General features: G+C 37.5%; 2 protein-coding genes across 3 annotated transcripts; both read right to left on the bottom strand.

Annotated features, from left to right (window-relative positions):
* Window positions 1-734: 734 nt before the first annotated feature.
* LOC143876748 (serine/threonine-protein kinase CTR1-like) lies at window positions 735-5,504 on the bottom strand. Of its 2 annotated transcripts, none has more exons than XM_077378445.1 (5): window positions 4,949-5,504; window positions 3,204-3,244; window positions 3,002-3,070; window positions 2,318-2,418; window positions 735-1,188 (listed from the first exon to the last, which is right to left on the bottom strand). In XM_077378445.1, the coding sequence occupies exons 1-5, from the start codon at window positions 4,953-4,955 to the stop codon at window positions 1,164-1,166; spliced, it is 243 nt and encodes an 80-aa protein (XP_077234560.1). In that variant the 5' UTR covers window positions 4,956-5,504; the 3' UTR covers window positions 735-1,163. The 2 variants fall into 2 exon arrangements, with proteins under 2 accessions (XP_077234560.1, XP_077234559.1); XM_077378444.1 differs by having other exon boundaries at window positions 735-1,193.
* A 3,403-nt stretch (window positions 5,505-8,907) lies between these two features.
* Window positions 8,908-9,912, bottom strand: LOC143876750 (gibberellin-regulated protein 5-like). Its single transcript, XM_077378446.1, has 3 exons — window positions 9,759-9,912; window positions 9,623-9,653; window positions 8,908-9,424 (listed from the first exon to the last, which is right to left on the bottom strand). Exons 1-3 carry the CDS (start codon window positions 9,828-9,830, stop codon window positions 9,243-9,245), a joined length of 285 nt encoding a protein of 94 aa, XP_077234561.1. The 5' UTR covers window positions 9,831-9,912; the 3' UTR covers window positions 8,908-9,242.
* Window positions 9,913-13,447: the final 3,535 nt, after the last annotated feature.

Here is a 13,447-nt window from a genome sequence, read left to right on the forward strand (position 1 = left end):
AAGATAAAAGTGGAGAGTGTGTGTTGATTCAAAAGACATTGTAATCACCTCCAAATCATCAATTAAAAAGCATGGTAGTGATCGAGTATCATCCGAATAAGGTATAGCTCAAGAGGAAAGCTATGTAATATCAAGATAAATGAAGAAAAGTGACATTCACCGACGGCCATGACCGTCGGTGTATATGCCACTGCATGTCGGTGTAACTTACACCGACACTTTTAGTGAACGTCACTGATACTACCGTGCCTAAAGGTATTTACCGACGTTTATTTCAAAGCGTCGGTGTATCCATTTATACCGGCGTTTATGAACATCGTTAAAAATAAATAAAAAATGTTGGTGTTAAGCTTATCACCGACGTTTTAACTAAAGCGTCGGTGTATGTAATATTACACCAACGGTCATGACTGTCATTAAAAGATATGCATGGCCTTTGATACGGTATTTACCGACGTTTTGTGAGCGTCGGTATCTACACCGACGCGGACCATCAGTGATAGCTAATTTACCGACGTTTTGTGAGCGTCGGTGAATACACCGACGTTTTGTACCGTCGCTGAAAATGTGTGGCCATAGTTTGATGTTAGAATCACCGACAGTCCTGACCGTCGGTAAATATAGATATATTTAAAAAAAGAAAGAAAAGGAAATCCACTTATTCTGAATGAGCCCATCATATTGGGATTTAACCTGTAATATCGGATACAATCTTTAGCTACGGGCATTCAAACTGAGAAGTAATATGGGATACAATCTTATTATACAACCTCACACTACAATCGCATTCAAATAAACCATGTTTACAAATTGTTGTTATATAAAAAACTAAAGTTACAAGCAATGACAATATATTGACCTGTGTAAACAAGCTAAAACATTTTTATTTTACAACGTAAAGCTTTAATCTTCTCCGGCCAGTAGGCATGTAAACATTAAAGGAGAAAACTACATGCATAAGATGTGGCTGCAACTACCCCACAACTCAATGCAATCTTGTCCTCAGTTCCAATTGCAAGGTCGATGACTGCTGCTTCTTTCCATTTAGGAAGTCTGGGCTCAAACTTTATGGGCTTCGCTTTCAGAACCGTATAAATTAAGCACATCGATTTCACGCACCGTTTAAGAAGTCCAGAAATAAAAAGACCTCAGATTTTGATTAGCTAGGTACTTTTGATGTCAAGAGTACTGCCCTACATGAATGTTAAAATAAGAAATATGAGTAGTGTGTATTAAAAATTAATCTGAAATGCATGACACTTCATGAAAAAAATAAAGCACATCAAGAGCCTAGAATTAAAGCTTGAGAAACAAATCTATTGTGTATGAAAGAACATCAACTCAACCTCTGTAATTTGCACATAATGGAGAGATACTGCTTTGCACTCACGAGAAGTTCACTTGTCAAGAATGAGATGGCTATTTCTTCACATGAATCGTGACAAACGAATCGATCAGAAAGAACACAACATTTTCAGAAGATATTGCATTAGTTAGGAGTTTCATTGGGCAGAATATGAACATCTGCAAACCACCTCTAACTCTCTAGACCTTCATTTTAATACAAAATTTGAGGTCAATTCTGATAAAATGACTCAAGTACACGTTTTGTATATCAATGCTTCAGTTTTGTTCTACCAGTCAGGGATGATCTGTAATGTATTTATGCTTAGCCTTTGCCACAATTATCGCTTTAATTTTAAGAATGTAGGTCCTATGCAGATCTATAGATAAGAGGATAGCAGAATTTTGCAAAAGAGCAAGCTCAGGTGACATAGCTCACTTTTCAACCTGATCTTTAGATTCTACAAATCCACAGAAGAGAACTCATCCATCTCTTTAAAAATAAGAAGTCCAAGAAGTGTCAAAAATGGGCTAGATGGAAGATTTAAGAGAACGGAAACTGCGAGAACCAGGGCAGAAAATTATGTGGTTTTCTTGATGGAAGCTGTGCAGAAAGATTGTTTAACCCTGACTGCTCTCAAAATTTATTACTGTTATGGATATTTGTATGGGAAAAAATTTTCCACAAAAAAAGAAAAGAAAAAAAGAATAAAGCGACCGAAATGGTGAGACAGGCACCGTAAAATAAACGAAACAACTGACATAAGACCAATGGGACATGTTTGTCCACTTTCATGAAATAACAGACATGCATGAGCATATCAGTCACAAAAATTTATAAAATATAGAGAAAACAATATTTTCATTCAAGAAGTCTCACATGTATGGTTTACATAATATCGGTACATAACAGGAGACATGATTCATATATCATTCAATTTGAAGTATCTAGAAAGAATAATGAAGAACGAACCGTGGAAGGAACTCTGTAACAATGCGAAGACACTGAGGAGAAGTTACTGCACCCATAAAAAGTAGTATATTTGGATGTCGTAGCCTCTTCATAAGTGATACCTTCACAATAAAAATAATTTGAGTCAATAAAATGCAATATACATTAAATGACTACTCTTAAAATTAGGAGAATTCATCGAGCAGTTAAAAAGAAAATTCCTTGCCAATAGTTTGTGTGATTGTTCAATTCCCAACCAAGTTCTCTATTTATAGTGGCTTGCCAATAGTTTACTTGTATTAGAAAGCTATCGTAAAGCCATCTGGACCTGAAGCCTTGTCCTTGTCCTTGGTGGACACAGCCTTTTTGGTCTCTTCTTCCTCAAACTATGTCACCAGTCAACTTGTTTTGATGATGGACAACAATCTAAACTCTAGTCTGCCGAGAAATATAGCAACAGTAGACAACGATCACTTCTTGACATGATTTTACTGGTTCAGGACCAGAATGTTTTAGGGTTTAGTTTGCCTTTCAGTTTTGAATCCCTTTAGGTTGGCATAAAAGAGATTGGAAGCTCCTGAAAAGAGGAAATTTTTCTCGTTTGAAAATAATTTAGTTATGTATAATACCCAACCATATGTACAGAGCACAATTGTTCTGTTTGGATTGTTGGATAGTAATTCTAAGCATAACTTGGAAAAGCACCTCTTGCCTAAAGGAAAGTATGACCTCATCTGGATATTCTTGTTTGGAGAATACTTTAATAGCGACATCCTGCAAGAAAATTGGAAATTTAGGGACATAAAAAGTTTCAAAGTTCCTTACCAATAAGCTTGCACGTATTCTAGATTCATTTATTTGTTTGTCCTGTTCAACAGATCAAAGTAAAAAGGAAATTAAAACATACCGATCCGCACCATAGACCATGATATACAGTTCCGCAAGAACCTGTCAAAAGATATTCCATATAAATCATGATTCCTTAAAAATTGAACACTGTCAAGTCAGAGAAAAATTATACCAAAAACTTTTCATTAATGAGACTAAAGGACGGAGCTATTACCACTCACTGGTCTCAGTTTCCAGCAAATAAAACAGGACCTTGGGTACAACACATGGACTATCATAAGCCCTCTTCAATTTGAAAGGCATAAATCCGTTTTAATTATGACACTACAGTACTGACGGAAATCAAGATGTACATCATGAAATTGTTTTCATCAATTATTTAAAAGGAGGCAGTATGCCTAACATTATAGAATCGATTGCTTTCTTCTTTTTATCACTAATACTATCACTATAAAGAAACAGACAGTCAAAGTAGAAGAGAATAGGTGAGGACATGCAATCCGTAAGTATAAATCCACGGTTTGCAAATTTATCAGCTCCTAATTTCTAAGCCTGCCAGCGTAATGACAGACTGTATTGTTGCGAATGTTTATGACATGCAATTTTGCGAATGTCTAATAATTCAGTGCATACCACATTTCATATATAATTCATATAAATATTTACACATAATGCATACACCACATTTCACATGCAATTCAAATAAGCATAATTATGTAACACATATTGGTATGGTATACCATTAGTACACTAACGATTTTGGTTTCGGGATGCCAAGATGGATTCAGATTCAGCGGTTTTGGAGAAAAAAAATATCAGGGGGATTAGGCATTCCACAACGTGAGTCTAGTCATTCTTCACGAGAATTTAGAAATGTAAACCAGTCATTGATAAGGAGAATGGTCGAAACTGACATTCAATGCAGGAAAGACAGATTGTGTTGGAGGGAAGCACATGAGAGGTGATACAAGACCATCTTTGCACCCCCCATCTCCACCCCAGTTTTCCACATTGTTTCCTAGCATGCTTGTGCAATGATTGCAAAAGAGGAAGGAAAGGACCTATTGCCTCTCCAATATCGTAGGGGCCTAGAATCCTTTTTTCACTACATTCAAACAAAGTCAAAAGAGACACAGAATGGACCAAATTCCCAAGTAGAACAGGACACAAGGACGGGAAAATATATAATAGTTCCAGTCATTTGCAACAGCATAAATTAGGACACACTTTGGCTTCATTGGATGGAAACATTAAAGGAAACCCCATGCTCCATCACTAGCAAAGCCTGAAAGTGCTTCAAAATTTGAAATTGAATTCAACAGAATTCAATAATAGGCTAGCCAAGGGGTCTAGAACAAAAGAAACAGATAAGAGTCCCATGTAAAATATTTCACAGTCTGAACATTTGACTTTATGAAATGAAATTAATTCTTCAGACTGGACACTTTAAATAAATTTCTTAGCACTTCAACGGAAGTGAAACTCAGTGGTATTTTGTATGTATTGGTGTTCATATACATACATACAAAAATGTATGTATTGGTGTGCCGATTTAGGGCTCTATTTGTGGAAATGCAGGGGATTTAGGATGATTTGAAGTGTGGAATTAGGTTTATAAAAAAGCTTCAAGTTAAAAAATTCAGAAATGCAATTAAAAATCAGAGACAAATAAAAGATTGTTTCAACTAATTCTGGCTGAACTAATTCAAATGCTTATCAGGATAAAAAATTCAGGAACACACATCTCAAAATTCAAGCGAAAACTTAAATTAAATAAAAGAAAGAATAGTGTAAGAGAATAACCTTCCATCCATGTATCGATTGAGATGTTCTTGCAGATTACAGGGAAAAGCCTCCAGAGCCAACGAAAGGGGCCTGTATCTAATGGCCACTTGCATACAATGATTTTAGAATCCGGATTTTAGGATTCTAATTAGAATTCTATTTACAGGGAAAAGCCTCCAGCTCCAAATCCTTATCTTCACATACAAGAACCTGTTCAGCTTCCCCCAAATTCACAACCCTAGAATTCAACACTTTCTCCCAAAATCCTACTCCGATCCTTCCCCACAGCTTGAGGCTCTCCGATCAAAGAGTGGGGGTGGTGATGTTTCCGGAGTAGTGAAGATCTCGCCGGATTTGACGGGGTTGCCGGAGAGTGGCTGGATCTAAAGGAGAAGATGAATAACAATGATAATGGTGATAGGAAAATGGGTTTGCAAGGATGGCAGCTTGGAGGATAAAGTGGAATTAGGGTTTTGATGGGTGACTGGACGGTCGAGATGGTGGAGGTGATGGCCGCGGGTTGAGGCCGGAGAGGGTTTTTGTGCACGGGAGAGAAAAAAATATCGATGGAATGTGTTTTGTGTAGGGCTGCAACTCGGGTCGGGCGGGTTGGGTTTTGGAGAACCCAACCCTACCCGAGAAATATCTCGGGTTGGTTTTTTTTCCAGAAAACCCACGATTCCCAAACCCGGCCCTACCCATGATAAATCTCGGGTCTGTTCAGGTCGGGTCGGGTTTTTTCATGTTGACGCAATCTTTTAAGGACAATTCTTATTTGGCAAGGCAACTCAACTCATAGAAGCAGAAATTACACTCACATTACACTTGAATCAAACAATGATGTAATTACACTGGCATTACACTTGAATCAAACAATGTTGTAATTACAAAAACAATACTGAATCAAACAATGTTGTAATTACAATCAAACAATGCTGAATGAAACACTTGAATCAACTCAATTCATAGATGCAGAAATTACACTCACATACAATAACAGTGGGTGCGTGGGTTTTCACTTTTAACTTTTAACTAACAATAGAAAAAAATGTACATACTATAACTTATGTAACTCGGGTCGGGTCGGGTCGGGCCCCTTCAAACCCGGCTCGACCCGAGATTCATACGGGCTTTTGAATGCTCAACCCGGCTCGACCCGAAACCCATGAAACCTGGACCCAACCCAGGCTATTTTCGGGTCTGGTCGGGTAAAACCCGGCTCGAGTTGCAGCCCTAGTTTTGTGTCCTAATAGAGTTAAAATATCAAGAGTTTTGTATTAAAGAACCACCGACGTTTGATATAAAATGCCGGTGAATATTATATCCAGGGATGTTCTCCCCAACGTCGCTGAATTCCAAGATGCAAAAATTAATTAACGACGTTTCAATACAAAACGTCGGTAATATATCTACTTTAGTGACACTCAGTGAACGTCGGTGTATATTTTTTTGGACGGCACAACTTAGTGGCGTGGGAATATCATTTGGTGTATATACAATATTAGCGACGTTTTCTAAGAACGCCGGTAACTGAACGTCGGTAATAACCCTTTTTCTTGTAGTGCATTGTTTCAAGAGAGATGGTGGACAAATAAGAAGTGAAAGAAGAAAAGCATCATCAACCATACAAGATACAATGGTTCATGAAAAGATGTGAGGTACTTGTTACGACTCGCTTCTTAGTTTCATTTTCTGTTGGACCCAAGTACAATGAGGAGGTGTGATGCAGGACCAAAAGGGGAAAAAATTGATTGTTGGAATTTTGATACCAAAAATGATGCAGAACTACAGGAAAACGATGAACTTTTATCAAGATACTAAAAAGATAGATAGGATCACACTAACTAAATCCAGGGCATCACACCAAGGGGTTTCTAGTGCATCACACAGAAGGGATCAAGGCATCACATCTCGAAGAACAGACATCACGCCCTTGTTTTCGCAAAGGTTGCAAGCAAATTCATTCATAAACTCATCAGGTATTCGATGGCATTAAGGCTTTACAATATATAAAGCTTCTCCAATAGTTCTAAAGATTTCTAAATAACTTAAAACCCTGATAAGAGATATTTCTTGAAAAATGTTCATCTTAAAAAGCTTTGCTGTCCATGTCTTTTCCTTCGTTTTTAACTTCCACAAATAAAACCCTAAATTCTAGAAACTTCTCAATAAAACTGACAAAAATAAAAACTGATCATTTAAAATCATGAAAATAATGCTTGTATAAGAACGCAAATAACTCAAATTCACAAAATTCTAGAGAAGAGACAATCCGAATTACTTTGATACTCGATGATGAACACTAATATAATGAGACACGTTAGTAGAAAGTTAATTAGGCGACACTAAAGAACCAAACTGTTCTCAAACATATACTAGAAAATGTAAAAGGAAAAGCATAATCTAGATCTAATATCATAACAGTTGAAGCTCAGAGCGATGCATGTTCAGAAACCTTATGAAAAACCGCAAGAAAAAAAATCCACGTAAGTTGGTAGAGGAGGACTCTCGCTATATATATATATATATTTTATATTGATAGATAGATATTCCTTACTGAGATCGCCTAAAACCCTTTGGGGAAGACCCAATCCAGTCCTCAAAGGCGTGTTTTGATATGTCTACACTCCCCGATCATTCCAACATCGTCCAATTGAAAGCCATACAAGTCTTAGCTAGCAAATAAATCCCAATTACATCCCAGAAAGAAGTTTTAAACCCCGAATCAAATCTCTCTCTCTCTCTCTCTCTCCCTAAGTAATGATACATTTACCCATTTTATTATTTGGGACAGCCTACTCTTCTGTCAAAAATTATCAATTTCCCTTGGGTTCTTTTGCTGGTGTTGCTTTGTTTTGCTATTATTTCTGCTTGTTTGCTCTGTGTATTTGTGTTTGTGCTCTTCTTTTACTGAGCTTGTTCCCCCTCTTGATCGAGTGTGGGGCTGTTTTTTCGGGTTCTTCGTTGAACCTTTTTCTTCTCTTTAATATATCTGGTGGGGGTCCTGCCTAACCCCACCTTACCCATTAAAAATACAATATCACTTTCCCTTTATTATTTTCTAATTAATTGGTCCACTGGACCCCACTTGGTTAATCACTAATTATTTTGAAAAAAAAAAATAGACACTTTTTTTTCAGGGAAAGATGACTGTTGATGTAGTGAGGCATATGAATCCTGTCCATTGCAATTGGTCCCCTGGTGATATGATAATCATAGACCCTTGATGAGAAGAAGGCATTGAAGTTGCGGATAGATATTTGTTAGGGATGAACTAGGACAATATACGTCGTCTTATTGTGTCACACTATATAAACAATCTTGATCTAATTCTAGTGTCCCATGTGGGACCCAAAATTGATTGGTAACGAAATTTCATTGGTGATTTCCAAATCAGACCTTATTTTCAAATAATATCATTTCAAGTCAAATCTTATTTGCAAAGAGAGCATTATATGCAAATAGGAAAATGTGTAGAAAATCTCAAGGGCATCCAAAGATGCCCTAAGTCTTTTCTTTTGTTCCTATATATTCATTGTTTCGAGAATAGATGGGTCATGATCAGCTATCTCACTGAGAGAGTTCCTAGGATCACATGCCGGTTCCAGTGAGGAGCTTAAGACCAAATTAATGGGTATTAAAATAGGGAAATGATATCAGCACAACCATGTTTGGTTATTTGCACGCTCCTAACTTGTCTTTTAGCATTTAAAGAGCTGGCAAAAAGGCTATTACAGTTCCCAGAAAAAGCTCTCACGAGCCAAGTAAAAAAAGAAAAGACAAGCTAGAACCGTGCAAATAACAAAATATGGTCGTGCTGATATCATTTGCCTTAAAATATTAAACATAGAGTCTACTTCTACTGAACGTACACATCAAAGTAGCTGGGAAACTTGATTTGAAATTGCGGGATCGATGGTCGGTAAATCTCATTGGAACTACATTGTTAGTAATTCTAAAATGCTATTGACAGCCAATTAAAAAAGTGTTTAATAAAGTATGGAGTTTCATTATCAAAACATGAGAGTGCAAATATCAATCTCCTAGGCAACATAGTATAGATGTGTTCTATTTCCACAATATTTCCCTCAAATATATATATCCCAAGATCAAAGCCCTAAAAATGTGAAAATGAGAAATTTTCAAGACATGCTTGGGTCCTTCCTCTTCCCCAAAGAACCATTACCAACCCACCAAACAAACCAAGTTTGCCTCCCTTCTTTTATAAGGAAGCCACAAATGTAATACAGAGTAACAGACAACAACACTAACTTCACGTCAATTAATATAGAAATCTAGAGCCAGTGCATCTTCAAGGACACTTGGGTCCTCCTTCCTTGGTCTTCCAATTGTTGTAACAGGGGCACGCCTGCTTGTTGCCATACGTACCCGGAGGAACACACAAGCATTTGGAGCAGCACTTGAGGCAGAAGAACATGCATGGCTTCTTATGCGACGTTGCCGAGCACCGATAAGAACACCTCCCTCCGCAATCTGCATACACAACTTGTTTTAGCTTCCTCAAATCACCACCATTACCCAAAAAAAAATATTAAAACTTGCACCATTTTAGCTTATTCTTCTAGCTAGATCTCAGAATGAACCATCTTACATTTTTTAGTTTTGTCAAGGAAAATAAACAAGGCACAAAGAGACCCAACTGGGTCTACACCAATTAAGCCACAAAATTACCTGTAGAACGGAGCTTTGCAGGACCATAACTCTGCATATAAAAGGAAAGAGATTAAGAAGAATAAGTGGTCATAATAATAAAAAAAAAAGAAGAGTAAGAACTGAGAAATTTGGTACTAAAAGGAGCAAGACTCACCTCAACTAGTGAGGAAGTCAAAAGTATAAGAAGCAACAGAGGGAGCAAGTAGGAAGAATGAGATCTTGCCATGTTGCCTTCGGAAAAGAGAAGGTAAGGGGTAAGTGGGAAATGGGGATGAAGAGAAAAGAGTAATGGAGGCTTATATTTTATAGAGAAGAAAAGGAACGAGATCCGTCAAATACAGAAAGAAAGCGGTGTTTGTGGCGGAAAAATCGGTACAACAGTTTATTGATTGATGAAACAATCGGGATGCGAGAAAAGCGGCCTGTATTATTTCTTAATTGAAGGCATTGCGATGGTGACGTTCTTCGGTTCTTGACGGTGCCCTGCATATGCTGTCATCACTTTTTATTTGTTCCAATTTAACATGCGCATGTGGCAGATGCTACTAACAGAGAGAGAGAGAGAGAGAGAGAGAGAGAGAGAGAGAGAGGATAATAAAATCGAATTTGCCAATTATGAGTTGGGCGCTTTAACCATCGCGTGTCTACCATTTCACCATCAAGGCATCTTGAAAGTGAATCGAGTAGGGTCTCTAACCTTCGTGAATAGACAGAATTTAAAGGATTTTTTTGTACATTGGCACACCTCCATTCAGATTCGGACTTTAGATAGCGATCCAATGGACATGTTTGGATCCAGATGCTATGCCCAAATCCTATCGTTTGACGTTCGAATCCTTGGAGACAACAGATTGTCTAGGTCCATTGACACTCTTATAAGTGTTCATTCAAAAACATAAAAGCGTTCTGATATATCGCATTCTTAGGAATTAGGGGTGCAACTTGGGCGGGCTCAACCCGAACCCGACAGGTTCAACCAGGGAAAAAGTCGGGTTCAGGTTGGGTTTTCTCAACCTAGGTTGAGTTTGGGTCGGGTTCGGGTTGAGGGCTTGGGTAGCCCGACCCGAGTGAACCCGACATTTTTAAAAATTCTTAAGCTAAAAATCTCGGGTTGAATTCGGGTTCCTTGGTCGACCCAAAACATTTTCTCTGTTTGTGGAATGTGAAACCTTGCCTATATTTTCTTTGGACCATCTATTTGTAAGCCCTTTAGTATGATTTTTGAAAAGTAGGAGAGTAACATGTGTAAGATTAATTAGTGAAGAATCCAAATAGATCGTAGGTAGGACATCCTCAGTGGATCCAATCATAATAACCAGACCAAGTGGTCCCGGATCATCTTAGCGTGTAGTGTAACTCCTCCAATTAAGGAAAGTTAGTTGGATTTGACTATGCAATTTGTGGGCCAATTTGTGGCTAAATATTTTCACCGTTTTCAAATGAAGTAGCTTGGTATTTTCACCGAAGAACTTTCATTGGCATATGCTTCCATGATTTTACAAGATTTACACCGAAATTTCCAATCGGAGCCAAAACATTTCCATTTCCATGATTAAGGAAACCGAAATTTATAAACTTGACTAAAACTTGAGTTCTCGTGTGAAAAAAGCTAAAAATATAAAAAAAAAATTGTGAATTGCAAAACAAGTCTTCTAATTTGACAATTTGCATACAGTCATACATTTAAGTGAATTTTGCAAACAGGTCATGCCATCAATCTGTGACCAAATATCCTTCTTGTACACGATAAGAGATAAACTACTTTGTAAACGGACCAAAATACCCATGACATGTTTTGAATCAAGGGTGAGGTACTATCATTCTTTATACACTAGCTTCCTTATCAATACAACCGATCAAAACATTACATGTAAAATTGTGGGCCTCACCATACACATCGGCTGAGGTGGAGATCATGGGACCTATCACATCAAAACATGAGGCAAAATGGAGGAACCCACCCAATGCATGGGTTGGACTTGAGTTGGTGGAACCAACCTTATCATAACCATGGTTTAAAATTTCGACCGAAATCTAAAATTTCGGATACCGGTGGGGACCGAAACCAAAAATTTCCAAAATTCAATTTTTCGCCATTTATCGGATTTCGGTCCGAAATTTCGGTTCCAAATTTCAAAATTTAAGTCCGGAATTTGGAACCAAATTACCAAATTTCGGACCGAAATTTCGGTTTTTTGTGGGGTCCGAAACGGTTACCGAAACCGAAATTTTAAACCTTGATCATAACGTATCACTGAACAGCACGGGTATTTTGGCCTTTCACAAAAGTAATTTTCATATTTTCACGTATAGACATTTTGGTCTTTTGAAAGTCAAAAAAATTTGCCATGGGCATTTTGGTTACATATTGATGCCATGAGCCCACGAGCTGGTTTGGAAAATTCTATTATACGTGATTGACTCTATTTACAAATTGTCGAACTAGAAGACTCTTTTTGCAAATAAAGCAAAGTACAGGATTTGGAATTCATCCTTATTCGTTAAAGTTTTAAAGGCGAAAAAAAACGTGAACCATTCTCACAGAAACCGTTCGCGGGGGCGGGAGGTTGGTTATTGTACCACTTTTTTCTGTTACATAACAAACAAATTTGGAATTCATCTTTCTCACTATTGATGGGAAAGCAAAGCAACTTAATTGCCTCATAAGAAAGCATCTACCCTTTTCCACTCCCATTTTTTCTAGTATAGTCACATCCATGATCCCATGTACACCACATCTGATTTTTGGTCACTTCTACCGTCGAATAAGAGAGGTTGTCCCACCTTGCATCATGGTTTTAAATTTCCCAAAACATCTGATAAGGTTTTCGTTTCCATCCCCACCGACACAAAATTTCAATGGATTCCTTCAAGATCTCTATTTCGGTCGAAATTTTCAAAATTTCAATTGATATTTATGAAATTTAACTAAAATTCTCAAACTTCGACTAAAATTATCAGAACAACAAAAGAATGGAAAGATGTTATGAGTTGTATTTCATTTTATTAATCTACAGAATGATATTTGGTAGGCAACAATATTGAATTGCACGGCCAAGTATCCGTATTTTATGCATAGGATGTTATATCAGCATGAACCAACACGTGTCACTAGGTATTCGATATGATTAAGTCATTATGGATGACTAGAGGTGTAAACGGATCCACTTCAGATCGGATACACCAATGTCTTAGTCAAGATCCATTCAAATTTCTCGTCAGTCGTACCGGATTTGGAATGTTCTTCGGATCCTAATTCCTACATCTTGGTCATGATCCATTTCAAATCCGATCTTCCATCGAAGTGTCCTAGTAGGGTCAATCTTACATTTTTCAGAGTTAAAATTCACAAAAGAGGACGATTGCAAACGTGAAAGGTAGCTACAAGGGTGAGCCGGAACGACGGCAACGCAGTGGGCTAGGGACTTAGGGTAAATGGTTAGAGAAGATAGAGAAGACGGTGACTCGAGACTTGAGAGATGAATGAAAAAAAAAAAACCAAAAATAGGGAAGACTGGGAGAGACGAATGAAAAATTACTAAAAATAGGAATCGTTCAAAAAAATGCATATAGATTATATTTACTAGAATACCCCTAAAATTAATACTTGCATAACCTAATTTCGGATAGGAAATTTCAATCTCATTTGCTTCCATCCAAACAAAGAATAGCAAGCTTTTTTTCTTGCTTGTTGACTAATCAACTACATAGAGAGAGTAAGGAGCAATTTTATCCATCTCTGAATGTACACCCAATAGATTATTTGATCGATATTGATGCAATGCGGCCAGATTTACCCGATCGCTTAACATATGGCTATCCATATAATGAAGGGGAGACGCC

Source organism: Tasmannia lanceolata, unplaced genomic scaffold, assembly GCF_043159265.1.
Source record: "Tasmannia lanceolata isolate RefF3 unplaced genomic scaffold, GAP_Taslan_0.1 ptg000005l, whole genome shotgun sequence".
In the NCBI taxonomy this organism is placed as follows: domain Eukaryota; kingdom Viridiplantae; phylum Streptophyta; class Magnoliopsida; order Canellales; family Winteraceae; genus Tasmannia; species Tasmannia lanceolata.